Source organism: Pangasianodon hypophthalmus, chromosome 8, assembly GCF_027358585.1.
Source record: "Pangasianodon hypophthalmus isolate fPanHyp1 chromosome 8, fPanHyp1.pri, whole genome shotgun sequence".
Classification (NCBI taxonomy): Eukaryota; Metazoa; Chordata; class Actinopteri; order Siluriformes; family Pangasiidae; genus Pangasianodon; species Pangasianodon hypophthalmus.
The window spans coordinates 1143326-1160825 of NC_069717.1; the positions used below are offsets into that span (position 1 = coordinate 1143326).

General features: G+C 41.7%; 1 protein-coding gene across 1 annotated transcript in view; it reads right to left on the bottom strand.

The window, feature by feature from the left end:
• LOC113535232 (voltage-dependent R-type calcium channel subunit alpha-1E) overlaps window positions 1-17500 on the bottom strand; it is a 127467-nt gene that overhangs the window by 93121 nt on the left and 16846 nt on the right. The window contains exon 2 of the mRNA XM_053236522.1: window positions 11616-11928. Within this exon, the coding sequence (XP_053092497.1) occupies window positions 11616-11905 (290 nt within the window). The 5' untranslated portion in view covers window positions 11906-11928. The remainder of the gene's footprint in view (window positions 1-11615; window positions 11929-17500) is intronic.

Consider the following 17500-nt stretch of genomic DNA (forward strand, 5'->3'; position numbering starts at 1 on the left):
GTCACGTTTTACATCAAACAAAACCAATAAACCCAGTTTCATTTTACTGGAGAGAGAGAGAGAGAGAGAGAGAGAGAGAGAGAGAGAGAGATGGGGGAAAGACTAAGAGAGAGACACGGAAAAAGAGAGTCATAGAGAAGAACAGACAGACAGGGAGAGAGACAGAGACTGAGAGAGAGAGAGACACACAGAATGAAAAACAGAAAGAAAGAGAGAGAGAGAGAGAGAGAGAGAGAGAGGGAGAGAGATGGGGAAAGACTAAGAGAGAGACAGAGGGAAAAAAGAGAGAGAGACAGAAAGAGAGAGTCACAAAGAAAAACAGACATGGAGAGAGACAGAGACTGAGAGAGACACACAGAGAATGAAAAACAGAAAGAAAGAGAGAGATAGAGACAGAAAGAAAGAGGGAGAGAGAGAGATGGGGGAAAGACTAAGAGAGAGACAGAGGGAAAAGAGAGAGAGTCGCAGAGAAAAACACGAGACATGGAGAGAGACAGAGACTGAGAGAGAGAGAGAGAATTACAGACCCAGTCAAGCAAAACTCTGCCTTTCGAATCTGACAATTTGCCTTTAGTGTGTGTGTGTGTGTGTGTGTGTGTGTGTGTGTGACCTCGTCATATAACGCATCACTCAGCGCTAATACTGTCACGTGTTGCCGAACCGTTCCACATCCTGCACATCAACAAACCCGAGCTGTTAAAGCAGAAGGTCTGACATGGAGCAGTGTTATTATCGTGTGTGTGTGTGTGTGTGTGTGTGTGAAAGAGCACCGAGACTGAGGGCTCCACTTTTCATCAGGGAATAAAAGAAGCGACCTTCATCCACTCTACAGCAGCGCAGAGAAGCTGGGAGAGATTCAGCAAATAAATAAAGAAAGAAAGAGAGAAAGAAAAACCCAATTTAAAGCCCACGCGGATGAAATCGAACACGTTTCTGGAGGTTGTATAGCGTTAGTGTCGAAAAAACAGCAGCAAAACATCAAACCAGCCCGAAACAGCATGGAAATGAATCACTGTATGAAAACAGGTGTGTGTGTGTGTGTGTGTGTGTGTGTGTGGCCCTGAGAATGGATTTATTTTCCAGAAAAATCTGTAAAACATCATATTTTAGTGCACTTTGTTCTACACGGCTCTAAGCCCACACTCGCATTGTCTCGCGTATACTGATGGGATCCGCGACTTTTTTATGTTTTAATTTAACACGTTCTCTGACTGTAAACAGATTTAAACGCCTGCTTTAAGAACTTATTTATTCCCGAGTGTTTATCTCAAACACTAAAGCTCTAGTTTAGAACCCTGTGTGATGGGAAACACTCTGCTGTAGGGTTCTGGATCTGCACAGAACCTTCAACCTTCAGAGGGACAACCGAGGAATTAGGGTTCCACACGTGACCTTTTCTTCAGAGAGGACAGACAGACAGACAGACAGATAGATAGATAGATAGATAAAAATTGGAAAAGATAGATAGATAGATAGATAGATAGATAGATAGATAAAAATTGGAAAAGATAGATAGATAGATAGATAGATAAAAATTGGAAAAGATAGATAGATAGATAGATAGATAGATAGATAAAAATTGGAAAAGATAGATAGATAGATAGATAGATAGATAAAAATTGGAAAAGATAGATAGATAGATAGATAGATAGATAGATAAAAATTGGAAAAGATAGATAGATAGATAGATAGATAGATAGATAGACAAATAGAAAGATGGATGGATAAAGAGATAGATGAATGGACAGAGTCAGATAGATAGATAGATAGATAAATAGATATAGATATAGATAGATGGATAAACAGATGGATGAATGGACAGAGAGTCAGATAGATAGATAGATAGATAGATAGACAGACAGACAGTTAGAAAAATAGAAAGATGGATAAAAATGGATGAATGGACAGTCAGATAGATAGATAGATAGATAGATAGATAGATAGTTTTGTAAATAGCTAAGTTTTTTCTGGAGTGGTTGTCATAGCAACGGTTACTTGTGCTTGGTTCCAGAATAACAGCGTGTTTGTGGAAACCGAACCAACGTGATTCTGCTGCCTGAGAACCGACTCTGTATCTGTATCTGTATCTGAAAGTGGGCGGAGTCTAAACCAATAAAAACCGTTTCATTAACACGGTACATACGCGAATTTCGATACGACGCTGTTGCTTCGTTTTAATCTCCACTCTCTCAGACTGACAGCAAGAACATCAGGTCAAGAAATGAAAGAGTAAGAAAAGAAAAGTTTTCTATTCCTCTTTCAGCTACATTTAAGGCGCAACCTTTCAAAGTGCACCAGATGATGTTGTTTTTTTATTTTTTTTCTTATTGATATCATCGCACATCATCGTCCATCTCGAGCCTCGAGAGGAATTGAGCGTTGCGGTGTAACAGCTGCACAGCGTGTTTACTAACACTAACAACGGTTCAGCATCAGCGGATAAAGGATCGCACGTCTAGACCATATCATTGTGTGTGTGTGTGTGTGTGTGTCACGTGCAGACAGATGTTTATGATCAGTGTGTGTGTGTGTGTGTGTTTATGATGAACAACACGCCTTTCATCACATCAACATCAATTATTCACGAACATAAACGCCGCCGCTGCAGCCTAAACAACACGACTGTTTTTAATCCCATCAGTTATGACTAACACAATTTTACAAACCATTACCCATGATGCTTTGTTAATATGAGTTTTTTTTTACACGGTGTGTTCTGATTGGCTGAGAGCAGAAGTGAAGATGAAACACACAGACACTGAATCACTATCAGGCGTCAGTCAGTAAATATTAACCGTCGTAACTGTGTGAAACACTGAAGGGTGAATAGAGGATTCAGAAACATTCTTTGGGGGGAATAAAGGTAAAATAAAATAATCTAGAACCTTTAGCGGTTCTATGTTTCCTGGCAGAACCCTTAAGAAAGAACTCTTTAGAAATCGGAGAACGTGCAACTATCCAGCGACGCCTCCAGGAACCATTTTATTTTCTCTAAAACTGTTGAATAATTGATGAAATGAGGCTGATGTTGAATTTTGTTCCATCACAAATAAACGTAGAGGTACAACTCCGCCCCATAACCCCGCCCCTTACCCCGCCCCTAACCCCACCACTGACTCCGCCCATTTCTCCATAACGATTAAAACTTATTTATGTATTTGCAATTATGTAAAGTTCTACTTTTACTAAAAGCAAATTAAAAATGAAATCAAGTTAAATCAAAACATTAAATGAACTGAAATCACATTTAGTTATATTAAAACAAATTACATTAAAATACTTAAAATTTAAACTTAGCTATATTAAAATTTTGATTTAATTAATTTAAATATAATTTAATTAATTCCCCAATATTCACATTTCACAGCCAACAGCCATGTGTTTATAAAAGTTACTAGAAAATTCCTCAGTGAAAGAAAAATCATCTCAGTGATGATGATGATGACGATGATGATGATGATGATGATGATGATGATGGAGGTAATGAAACGACACTAAAATCACCTCTTTGTTTCACATTCACCTTCTGCACCTTTCATTTCCTCTTCCTTCCTCTCAGCTCTAAATGACCCGAACATCACTTCTGAAATATTAACGTGATTTATAAGGATGATATTAATGTTCATTAGAGAAACTGAGATGACCGCATTAGGCCTCATGATGGGAAGTAATAAGGCATCATTCCACTTTTGGTACCAAATTAAAAACGGTTTTATTTTATCTGCGTAGTAGAGGAAATGATTTAGAAGTCTGGAAGGCAAAATCTAGAACTGGACATAGAGAATAGAGAGCAAATGAAAGTTGGAGATGTTTGGAGTCTCTACAACTGGCTGTCTTCCAGAAGAAGGTTGCAGGTAGAACATGTTTAGGAAGCTGATCATTACCCAAAACTCTCTAAAGAACTCTTGAGGAACCTGAGGGTCCTACAGCATTGTTTAGATGTTAGATTCCTTCGTGTGAAATTATGGGGAAAAAATTATTAAATGTATCATTTTATTTTCTTAAAGCTTGGAACTAAAGGGAGAGTTCCACCAAAAATAAAATGCACATGATGTTCCTCACGCCAAACAGAACCGAGACAATCAGCCGAGACAATCAGCCGAGACAATCAGCCGAGACAATCCAGCGCTTGCTTTGGTTTATGGGAGAACGTTCTGTACACTTCCTTTCAGTTCCCATCAGGACACAGCCAGGATATTTTGGATATTTTGGATATTTTGGATATTTTGGCCGTAGCTGAACGCAGTACATGTCTTCACATGTAGCTGAGGAGCCATGGGACTGAGCTGAGTGATTAATTTCCCAGAAACTGAGAGTAAGAAATAATAATAGAGACCCAGGAGATTCTCACGGCTCGTCCGAACACGGCAGTGAGATGATGTGGGATATTCAGCTGTGAAGACACTCCATGCTCTTGCATCATTATGAAAATGACTAAGGGCATTTTAAAAACTCATTATTTTATTGGTTTTTATGCTTTTGAAGGGATTTTGCACCTTCATCCGTCTCTGATGGTCTCATTGTCTGCGCTCCAAATGGACTTAATCAACCTCCTTCTTAATTTCCTCCTCACTGAACATCCCAAGAGCTAAACACCAGAACCGTGGTGTTTCTCCAAAGATGCGGAACTCATTAAACCATTAAACCAGACATCAGGCTCTATAAATTAAAACCCCTTATGGAAATTAAACCCAGCTATATTTCAGCACTTAATAATACTACTGCAATAAGAATACTATTTGTATTTTTTTTTTTTCCTTTGTATTATTTTTCTTTCCCAAATTTTCCCAAATGTTTAATTGCTTAATCCTAAGATGTTTTTAATGGTTCCTTTAAGACATATAGATGGATGGATATCTGTCTATCTATCTATCTATCTATCTGTGTGTGTTTGTGTGTGTGTACAAATGTATGTGCACCCCTGACCATCACACCCATATGTGCTTGTTGAACATCATATTCCACATTGCTGTTATTAATAAGCTCCACTCTTCTGGGAAGCTTTCCACTAGATGTTGGAGCGTGGCTGTGGGGATTTGTGTTCATTCAGCTACAAGAGCATTAGTGAGGTCAGGCGCTGATGTTGGGATGTCGAGGAGGTCTGGGGTTCAGTCGGTGTTCCAGTTCATCCCAAAGGTGTTCAGTGGGGTTGAGGTCAGGGCTCTGTGCAGGACACTCGAGTTCTTCCACTCCAACCTTCACACACCATGTCTTCATGGAGCTCGCTTTGTGCACAGGGGCATTGTCATGCTGGAACAGGTTTGAGTCTCTTAGTTCCAGTGAAGGGAAACTGTAAAGCTACAGCACACAGAGACATTCTATACAACTGTGTGCTTCAGACTTTGTGGAAACAGTTTGGAGAAGAAACACATCTGGGTGTGAAGGTCCTACTGGGAAAGTTTGCAAAGCACCATGACTGTTACAAAGCACTGACACTGGAGACTCCTTCCATACATGTTAAATAAACATTCCCTAACAAAACACTTTCAATTGGCACATTAATAATTATATGATTGTTAAACAACACATTTTTAAAAAAAATCTGTTTATTGTTGTTATATTAGATCATGTGGAGCGTTTGCCGTACAAGTTCCTGTGAATGATCTGTTACTATAGAAACGATAACGTATTAAAACACAGGTTTTATATATATATGTAATTTTATTGTACAAGGAAAGAAGCTATTTTATTTTAAATGCTTTACTTTTTGGTGGAGTTTTTGGTGGTTGGGTTTTTTAAATGATTTGATTGATGTTTCTGTCTGTGCTCTAAAGCCTTACGTTTGTTGGCTGAATTAAGATGAAGAATTTTAGTTGGTCTTCTGGTAGTTGAGATCTTGAGAGGCTTTTTGATGGATGATTGAGCGTTTATCAATATTACAACACTTTAGAGGTCTTCTCTGACTGTTACCAACATTGTTGGTTTGATGTTTGAGCTTTTTTAGTGGCTGATTGTTGGATGTCTGAAGTCTGTTTGGTTTCTAGGTCTACTTATTGGTGGTGGAGCTCTTGAGATGTTGGTTGGTAAATTATTGTGATTGTTTAATATCTAATGTCATGGTTGAACATTTTTGTTTGGTGGTAAAGCTGGTTTTATCTGGGGTTTTAGTATTTTCTGCTCTGTGGTTGTGGAGTTGTTGTTGAATGTTCCTTCAGCATTGGTGATTAAACTCTTTAGACATGACGTGACCAGATTCTAAACACTTCCTAGACTTTTTGGATCATTTTGAGCTCTTCTAACACACAAAATTTTGTGGTAGAAAGCGACGGGATTTCATTGTCGGCGATTTCACTTGACGCTGGATTTGTCTTTTCTTTGAAACTGCTGATGGACTTGTTGCCATGACAACAAGTCTGGTCTGGTTTCACAGTATTTTAGATGATGTGTGATTGATGTTTTAGGACTTTAGTGGCTGGATTTCTGAGGTATTAAGAGGCTTTTTGTTTTTTGTGCTTTTCTAATTAATGGTTGAGCTCCAGGGAGGTTTTTTAATTGGCAGTTGAGCTTGAGAGGTTTTCTGATTGGTGGTTGAGGTCATGAGAGGTTCTCTAATTAATGGTTGAGATGTTTTTTGATTGGTGGTTGAGCTCTGGCTACTGGTGTTTCAGCACATGTTTCTGAGCTCATCACAACTCATCTATAAAGTGTGGTTCAGCTGTTAGGATGCAGTTTGAGCTTTTTGGTTTTGAAAATAATTAACTGTGTTCTAAAGTCTTTGGGGTGTTTTTGTCCAAAGTAGCAAAGTCTGAACAGAACAGAAACTAGGGAACAAAATTACAGAGGAATTAAGGACCTCGGAAACATAGAATATAAGAACATCTGGAAACTAGAGAACAAAGACACCAGGTACATCTGGAAAATACACCGGTGAACAAGGAAGAACATCTGAAAGAACCAAGAATCTAGGAAATCTAGAAACTATGGAACATAGAAACTATGAACATTGGAGCAAAGAATCAAAAAATATCTAGAAACTAGTGAACAAAAACTCTAGGAACATCTGGAAACTACAATACAAAGTATCTCGGAACATTTGTTAACTACAGAACAAAGAAAATAGGAACATCTGGAAACTAGGCAACAAAGAATCAAGGAACACCTGGTAACTTGGAAAGGACAAAGAACATGTGGAACCTAAGAACATCTGGAAATTACAGACCAAAGAATCTAGGAACATCTGGAAAATACAAAAAGGAACAACGGATTTAGACACATCTGGAAACTAGAGAACGGAGAAACTGGGAATATCTGAAAACTATGGAACAAAGAATCTAGGAACATCTGGAAACTGAGAACATCTAGAAGCTATGGAACAAAGAATCAAGAAACATCTGGAAACTAGAGAACAAACTACACAAGAATTATGAAACATGGGAACAAGGACAAACATCTGGAATCCAGGAAACAAGAACACTTACATCTGGAAACTAGAGAACAAAAGTAATTTAAAAAATAATCCTAAATCGTTGGGGTTTTTTGTTTAAACAGTAGTTGTGCTGTCAGGATGGTGTTTATTCTAACGTCTTTGGCGTTTTATTTAAGCGTCGGCTCTGTGGGAATCGGGTCCCGTGACACGCTGAACGTCGCCTCGTGTGGTCCGCATGAACCGAGCCTCACGTCTGCTCCTTTAATTAACAAGTTAAATAAATAAAGATGAGTGAGAAATGAAGCTGCTCTGATCCCAGTCAACTGCTTTCAATGATTTTTCATCCCTGCAATTTTGGAGGCAATCAGGCATGCGGTTGCCATGGTAACGCCAGTGACCTGGACCACTTTAAGGATAACGAGGCTGAGAGAGGATGACGACGCTGAGACCGGACCCTCGTTAGCGCCTCCGTTCCTCCTTCAGCATCAAATGAACGCTGATTAATCTCAGCAACAAAAAAAAAAATAACAACGACAGCGATGATAAAAACATTACACATGTGGAAATACATCAATGCAGTTTACGCCAACATGCTGCGCTACAATTCTGAACTTAACGAGCTCATATACACTTATAGCATTATTCACCTTCACACACACACAAACACACACACACACACACACACACACGCCGAGCTGTGGGATCATTATAGTGACGTCTCACTGTAGGATGGAATAAATGAGTTTTTTTTTCCCAGAGTGAAAAGAGGGGTCAAATCCTGACAAAAGGAGTGTGTGTGTGTGTGTGTGTGTGTGTGTGATTTAGGTGTTTATACCCCTGGGCAGCAGTGTGGGTCTACCACAGTAATAAAGAGAGACAAAATAGCTGTTATCATGCTCTCTATCTCACACACACACACACACACACACACACACACACATAAAAGCTCCTGAATAAGTGAATAATCGAATTAAAGTTTAATTTCAAGGGCTGATAAAAACAAAGTCCTGCTTCACTTATTTAAAGACTGATATCAGAGATTAAACAGCTGTAATGATGAAATGATCCTTTCTAACAAACTTTTTAAATTCTACTTCCTGTTTGTCATGTTGTCATGGAAACTCAGAGACAGGGACAAACAAACAAGGGAAATTAAGAACACCTGGAAACTGAGGAACAAAAAAAAAAATCAGAAAATCAATGGGGACAGTAAGTGCACTAGAGAACAACAAATAACATGTAGAAACTGAGGAACAAGAAACTGGGAAAACTAACATCTGGAACACTTATATATTAAGTATATTTAGTTTCCAGATGTTCTAAGAAATAAGGGAGAATAAGAAAACTGAAAAGCAACATCTGGAAACCACGGAACAAAGGTAAAATGGAAATACAAAACTAGGAACACTTAGAAACTAGAAAACAAAGAACCTAGAAACATCTGGAAAATAGAGAACAAAGAATCTGGGAACAGCTGGAAAGTACTGTACACTAGGGAACAAGGAAGGTTATCTAGAATGTATGGAAAATTAGAAATTGGGAAAAATAACATCAGAGAATTAGAGCACAAAGAAACTAGGAAACAAAATAAAACAAAAACTGAAAGGAAAGTGCAAATGTCTAGAACTTAAGGAACAAAAAACAGGGCAAAAAGATCTGGAAGCTTGGTTCCAAATGTACAGAGGAAAAAAAACTAAGGAACAAATAATCTATGAATATACGGAAACTAGGGGAAAGGAAACTAGGAACATCTGGAAACAACAGATCAAATAATCTAGGAACATCTGGGAAATAGGAGTACTCAACCTAGGGAACAAATTATTTAGGAATATATGGAAACTAGGGAAAAAAACAAACTAGGAACATCTGGAAACTAGGGGAAATGGAAATACTGATAAAATTGGGAGCAAATAATTTAGGAATATATGGAAACTAGACAAAAACAAGAACATCTGGAAACTAGGAAAAAAAAGAAACTAGGAACATCTGGAAACAAGGGAAAATGGGAATACTGATAAAATACTGTAGGAAGCATATAATTTAGGAATATATGGAAACTAGACAAAAATAGGATCATCTGGAAAACAGAAATACTGATAACCTAGGGGACATATAATTTAGGAATATATGAAACCTAGGAACATCTGGAATCTAGGGAACAAGGAATCTAGGAACATCTGGATAGTGGTCTAGGGCATAAAGAAGTACAAAAGACGTGTGGGAGGATAGAAACACGCAGACTTGGTGCACAGTGTTTCAGTTAATCTGTAAATTTCGTTTCAGTCCGAACTGTTTTTTTTTTTTTTTTTAAATAACGTTACGTACCATACGGTGTATATAAATCTATTTTTGTTGTTGTGCCCTGTGACGTTAAACTCAGATCTTTGTGAAGAAATGCCGTTTTCTCAGGGTGTGTGTGTGTGTGTGTGAGTGTGTGTGAGTGTGTGTGTGCTGCGTTAATATTCCGCCTGCACAGTCACATCGATTCCACGTCGCATATTCAATTCAGCTCATTTGTTTAAAAGCCTCCTGCAGCGGAACCGAGTTCTCCTCCGGGCTTCGGGCCAAGCGCGCACTCCATCCCGCTTCCCGAGATTAACTCCGAGGTTCCGCTCTGTTTTTAACACAAAATGGTTCTGAAAATAACGGATCCTGTATGAGCGCTTCGTGAGCTCGGATCAGATTCTGTACAGAACAGACTGATCACCGAGTCTCGTACTCACACGCGTCCTGAGGAGAAGTCACTCACAACACCAAACACTCCGATTTATCACGTAAAACTAGATACTACATATTTATTTATTTATTTGTTTGTTTGTTTGTTTATCTGCACTGTGTGGATTCACACAGCGATAACAACAATAAACAACAACAAAGCTAGCGATAAACAACAAACTGACTTCTGGAAACTGGGGAACAAAGGAATTGGGAACAATTAGAAATAAAAGAGAAATAATATTGAAACATCTAGATATATATATAAAGAGAGAGAACACTGAATCTAAGAACATCTGGAAGCTAGAGAACACTGAATCTAGAAATATTTGGAACCAACATTTGGTGTGTGTGCGCGCGTGTGCGCGCGTGTGTGTGCGCGCGTGTGCGCGCGCGCGTGTGTGTGTGTGTGTGTGTGCGTGCGTCAGAAACAGGAAGTCAATACAGAGATTACTGTCATTATCAGATCGTTAGAGCTGTAACACTGTTATTTACCCTGAATGAGCAGCAGCGTGAACACCGCTAACAACAACACACACCCACACACACACACACACACACACACAGAGCGCTATGGTCACTAAAAGTATTGGCACCCTCTGTTTCATTACTGCACCCTGTGATGGAATTTTTATTCATTACACATTTCAGAGTCATTTGGTAACATTTTTCACTGAAGTATCACCAACTAGCATAAAATGTCCGACATGTTTGACGCTAGCATTAGCATTCACACTGTGTGAAGAAACCAGCCTCTGGTACTGAGCTAATTTTTTAAACAGCAAGCTAACTAACAGGCGAAAGCTAACCTAGAGTACGAAAGTTCACTAGAAGGTACGCAACACCAAGTCAAAGTTATCTAATAAGATTAAAAAACTAGTAAATGACGAAAAATGGTGAAAGCAAATAAGCTAACCTAGCTGATATGAGTTAACCTAGCAAGTGAAAGCTGACAGTAAATTAAAGATAATTTAGAGAAAGCAAACAGCCACGTGAAAGCTGACCTAGCAAACAAAAGCTAGCATTGAAAGGGAAAGCAAACTACCAAGCAAAAGTTAACTAACTAACTAAGCTAACCTAGCAAGTAAATGCAAATCAACTACAAAAAAAACTGTGAAAATGTGAACGCTGATCTCGCAAGTCAAAGCTAATGTAGTGAGTGAAAACATTTTTATTAGTGCCTGGTAATATTTTCCACACGTTAGCCACACGCTAATTTCACACTCTTCCAGTATCACTAACTAACTTGGAATCTTTAAAACTGTGGGATATAAAATGACTCATCGTTCCCAGTGGGGGTAAGAGGACAATGATACACACACACGCATGCACACACACACACACACACACACACACACACACACACAGACACACACACACACAGACTGAGTTCCTGGTTCCTCCGAAGGTTCCATCCTTATTGTAGCCGCATCCCAGGAAGTTCACTGTGGGGTTTAATGCACTAATGAGGTGAGTGTGTGTGTGTGTGTGAGAGTGTGTGTGTGTGTCTGTGAGTGAGTGTGTGTATACTCACTCCCATTCTTTGCGTCGTGCCTGTGGCGTGCTCTGTATCTTGTGAGCCTGATGAGCTTTAACGATGTCCCTCTGTTCGATAAGTCCTCCCCTCCTGCGGGTGAAGAGAGTGGCGTTGACCCCTGGCTGCCCCCCCATTGCCCCCAGCCCCCCTTCCTGTGTGGGGCAGAGGGCATCACAGCTGCCCGTGTGAGGTAAGAGAGGGTCGAGCAGCGCCCCCCGCTGTTTGTGCCACCTCTCTGTGTCCTGGCACAACGCTGGCACCGCGAGGATGTCGCTGACTTCCAGCATGGCGCCGCTCTCTCAGCATCACGCTGGGGAAAAATAAATAAATAGATAAATAAATAGAGACGTCATTTATTTTAAGTTAGCCAATCAGTGCAAAGTGGGTGGGGCTAATCATGAGTGCAGTCTGTGTAAGCTCCGCCCCTCACTAATCACAAGGTTGCTAGTCGGAGAAAGCTAGCCTAGTGCACAAAAAATTATCTAGTGAGCTAACCTCGCAAGCAAACATAACAACTGAGCAAAATTAAACTAACAAGTGAACAAGAACTAACAAACAAACATTACTGAGTAAAAATTAACTACTGAGTGAAAAATAGTCTAGCTATCTAAAAGTGACTAATAACTAGCAAATAAATATTAACTACCAAGCAAACATTAACTAGCAAAAGCAAAAAGCAAAAATTAACTAACAAGTAAAAGTGAGCTAACGTAAGCACACTAGCAAGAATATCTGACCAGTGAGATATGTTTAACTACAAAGTAAAAGCTACCCAGCAAGTGAACGATAACTAGCAAGTGAAAGTAAACAAGCAAGAAAACTAGTGAGGAAGGTCTAACTTAACAAGTCAAAGATAACCTAGCAAGTGAAATCTAAACTAACAAACAAAAATTGACCTAGTTAAAATGAAAGTCCAAGTGAGAGGAAAATAGCAAAATAAAGTTAACTAGCAACAGATTAGAAGAACAAGTTAACTAGAACTAGTCAACAAAGGCTAGTGAGTGAAAGCTAACCTACTGAGTAAAAGCTTTGTTAGTGAGTGAAAGCTAACCTAGCAACCAAAAGCCAATTGAGCCTCAACCTACAAAGCTAGCAAGCAAACTGGCTAACTAAACAAATATCCAGAGAAAACAAACGAGTCAGCAAAAGCTAACCTAATGAGCAAAACAAAACATTTTGAGCTAAAGCTAATGTAAGCTAACCTAGTGAACAAAAGCAAAACTAGCAAGAGGAAGTTAACTAGTAAATAAAGCAAAACATAGCGAGTGAATGCTAACCTAACGAGCGTAGCTGCTGCGTAACTCTATAATAATGTGCTGCTACATGGATCCTGATTCTCTGCTTGAGTGATGCTGGAGGCGGAGTCTCAGACGGAAGGCATGGGTGATTAGCATATTAGACCACGCCCACCAGTGAGTACTGCTGAAGTCTGAGTGGTGATTTATTTATTTATTATTTTATATTTTTATTATTAAATCTTTGCTGGATGTTTAACAGAAACTCAGATTACTGATCATACACACAGCTTTAATATATAATATTTCACACGTCGCCCTGTGGGATTTTATACATCTGGCAGATCAATTAATTTAAAATTAAAGTTTGGATGCTCCAGCTGTGAGACGTTTCGCCGTTATTCCACACGATGATTTATTTTACTGTGTAATCAAGCAGAACCGTAAACCTGTGTTTTATTATTTCACCACAAACACAACCTCATGTAGCGTCAATAAATGAGCTGTTTACTCACCGAGCTCGGCTAATTTGGCACTGACAGGCTTTTTATAACACACACACACACACACACACACACACACACACACACACATCTCTCCCTCCAAATCAGGATCTGAGAGTCTCAGTTCTCACGTCTTTTAAAGCAACACTCACGTTGCTTGTAGCCTGACTCCACACTAACCCGTCCTTCATCCTAACCCCGCCCCCACACTAACACGTCCTTCATCCTAACTCCGCCCCCACACTCCCCCGTCCTTCATCCTAACCCCGCCCCCACACTAACACGTCCTTCATCCTAACCCCGCCCCCACACTAACTCATCCTTCATCCTAACCCCGCCCCCACACTAACTCATCCTTCATCCTAACCCCGCCCCCACACTAACTCATCCTTCATCCTAACCCCGCCCCCACACTAACTCATCCTTCATCCTAACCCCGCCCCCACACTAACTCATCCTTCATCCTAACCCCGCCCCCACACTAACTCATCCTTCATCCTAACCCCGCCCCCACACTAACTCATCCTTCATCCTAACCCCGCCCCCACACTAACCCGTCCTTCATCCTAACCCCGCCCCCACACTACCCCGTCTTTCATCCTAACCCCACCCCCACACTAACTCATCCTTCATCCTAACCCCGCCCCCACACTACCCCATCCTTCATCCTAACCCCGCCCCCACACTACCCCGTCCTTCATCCTAACCCCACCCCCACACTAACTCATCCTTCATCCTAACCCCACCCCCACACTCCCCCGTCTTTCATCCTAACCCCGCCCCCACACTAACCCGTCCTTCATCCTAACCCCGCCCCCACACTAACCCGTCCTTCATCCTAACCCCGCCCCCACACTAACACGTCCTTCATCCTAACCCCACCCCCACACTCCCCCGTCTTTCATCCTAACCCCGCCCCCACACTAACCCGTCCTTCATCCTAACCCCGCCCCCACACTAACCCGTCCTTCATCCTAACCCCGCCCCCACACTAACACGTCCTTCATCCTAACCCCGCCCCCACACTACCCCGTCTTTCATCCTAACCCCGCCCCCACACTACCCCATCCTTCATCCTAACCCCGCCCCCACACTAACACGTCCTTCATCCTAACCCCGCCCCCACACTACCCCGTCTTTCATCCTAACCCCGCCCCCACACTAACTCTTCCTTCATCCTAACCCCGCCTCCACACTAACCCGTCCTTCATCCTAACTCCTCCCCCACACTAACCCGTCCTTCATCCTAACTCCGCCCCCACACTACCCCGTCCTTCATCCTAACTCCGCCCCCACACTACCCCGTCCTTCATCCTAACCCCGCCCCCACACTAACCCATCCTTCATCCTAACCCCGCCCCCACACTAACCCATCCTTCATCCTAACTCCGCCCCCACACTACCCCGTCCTTCATCCTAACCCCGCCTCCACACTATCCCGTCCTTCATCCTAACCCCGCCTCCACACTACCCCGTCCTTCATCCTAACCCCGCCCCCACACTCACCCATCCTTCATCCTAACCCCGCCCCCACACTAACTCATCCTTCATCCTAACCCCGCCCCCACACTAACTCATCCTTCATCCTAACCCCGCCCCCACACTAACTCATCCTTCATCCTAACCCCGCCCCCACACTACCCCATCCTTCATCCTAACCCCGCCCCCACACTCACCCATCCTTCATCCTAACCCCGCCCCCACACTACCCCGTCCTTCATCCTAACCCCGCCTCCACACTACCCCGTCATTCATCCTAACCCCGCCCCCACACTACCCCATCCTTCATCCTAACTCCGCCCCACACTACCCCTTCCTTCATCCTAACTCCGCCCCCACACTACCCCATCCTTCATCCTAACTCCGCCCCACACTACCCCTTCCTTCATCCTAACTCCGCCCCCACACTCACCCGTCCTTCATCCTAACTCCGCCCCCACACTACCCCGTCCTTCATCCTAACCCCGCCCCCACACTAACTCATCCTTCATCCTAACCCCGCCCCCACACTACCCCGTCCTTCATCCTAACCCCGCCGTTTTCTTCAGTTACTTGCTGCTGGTGGCTAAAAAGTTCCATCAGATTTATAGCTGAGTTCATGTTGGAAAAAAACACAGAGCCATTTGGGGTAAAAGTATAGCAAAAAAAAGTGAAAGCTCAGCAAAAGACCGAAAAAAAAAAATCATTCAATCCTTCACCCAAGCAGAACGCCATTAACCCAAACACACATCAGAAATATTTCCCTCATTCTCTTATCAAACAGCTCGCAGTTTTAATACTTAGCCGCCGACTTTCAGCCCAACGCCACCTCCGTGATGGGACCGCTGGGAATTTCGCTATAATTCAAACGCAATATAGACAAATTACACATCAAGGGAAAAAGGCTGACGCTCAGGATTAGGAAAAAGGCACAGAGTCGTTGGGCAACACATTCACACGTCCAGGATGATTCTTATTCACAAAACATCGCCAACGTTACTGAATAATTCAGCCAGAAACGCACCGGGGTGTGAAGTAGAACTGAGTTTATCCGACGTGTTTACAGTAATGAGTCTGGCCTAATGAGCACACACACACACACACACACACACGGCTGAAGTGCATCGACTTGGTGTGGCCCAGTTAAAGCGACTCGGCGTTAATTACTCGCCCCCTCGTTTGTAGAGAGTGTGAAGCTGGAGCTGACGGAGCATAAATTAAAACGAGCAGGCAAATAAAGCGAGGTGAGTGAGAGGAGAGCAGAAATCTCTCTGGAGTTGAGCTCTGATGGAGACGGAGACACGGAGACACGGAGAACGTCGCTCTCTCTGTCTCAGGGCTTTATATTCCTACAGGTGGAGGCGGAATAACGTTTCTTCTAAAACCCTTCTAATTTTCTGTTTCTTTATTTTTTTTGTTCTCAAACGTCTGCGATGTACAGAACATTCTGCCGTCGAGTTCGCTGAATAATTAGAATCTTTTGCGTTATTATCTTATTAATCACGTGTTTACTGAAAGCTTGTTTTAACGTTTATTTTCGTGCAAAACACAAGTTGCGCTTCGTTTCAGAAGGGCCGATTATTATTATTATTATTATTATTAATAGTCATGTATACATCATCATTTAATCAGATTAAATCTGGATTATACTCGCGTACACAAGATGGCTGCTGGACGTATCCTACAGCAGAATGATGTAACATCACGTCAGATTGATTTAACGGCCTAACATCCCGTCTATAGTGACGACGCTGCTGTTTCCGCCGTCTTTACAAGATAATTAATAAAGTCGCTTCCTCCACTGCTGCTGGAAGGAGGATATTCCAGCGCCGATCAGGAATGTTTTGGCTCCACACTGCCCCCTGTTGGATATAGATTTTAATCGCTCGGATACACACAGCGTACACAGACGACTACGTGAACAACGCCGATTGTGTGCACACAGACATGTAGTTTCCAGCTTAAGCAATCGCACCTGGACTTCAGCTTCAAGCTACTCAGTGCATGTATCCCACTACTGGGTGTCATCCAAGTCCTTCTAGTAAACTCCGCTCACTCGGCGGCCATCTTGGCTACGCTCCCAGGCGGTTGTTTTAAGTGACACAAAACCAGGCTATGATCTATCTGAATGTGGTCTGACAAAAGATGGTGTAAATAATGTGAGGCTCAAATAACACACAAAATAAACATTTTTTCAGGTCACAGCACATGCTTGTTTCTACATCCAAGTGTTTTATTCTTCTTATACCACAGCAATTAGCCAACAATCCCATTTTTTATTAACGAATAACATCATACTTTTTATTCGTTTATAGATACATTGCATGTTCTGCAAAACAAGTTCCCGTTCTCATTTACGCTACAGCAGCTATAAACAGCTGTTCCTTCACTAGCCTCTCTCTTCTCTCTCTCAAATTTACTGTAGTTAATGAGACAAAAAAATTTAGCTTTCTTTATGTATGGAAGGAGTCTCCAGTGTCAGCGCTTTGTAACAGTCAGAGGTAAAGCTGTAACTTTAAGATTTCCGACATCTTCAGGACAGAGGAGTTCACGCTTCTTTGCGGTTTCTCAGTAACATTCGTAACAAGCTGCATTTTTATTTTTGTCTTATTAACTTGAAGAGAGAGAGTAAAGAGACTCTGGTGAGGGAACGAGTGTTTATAGC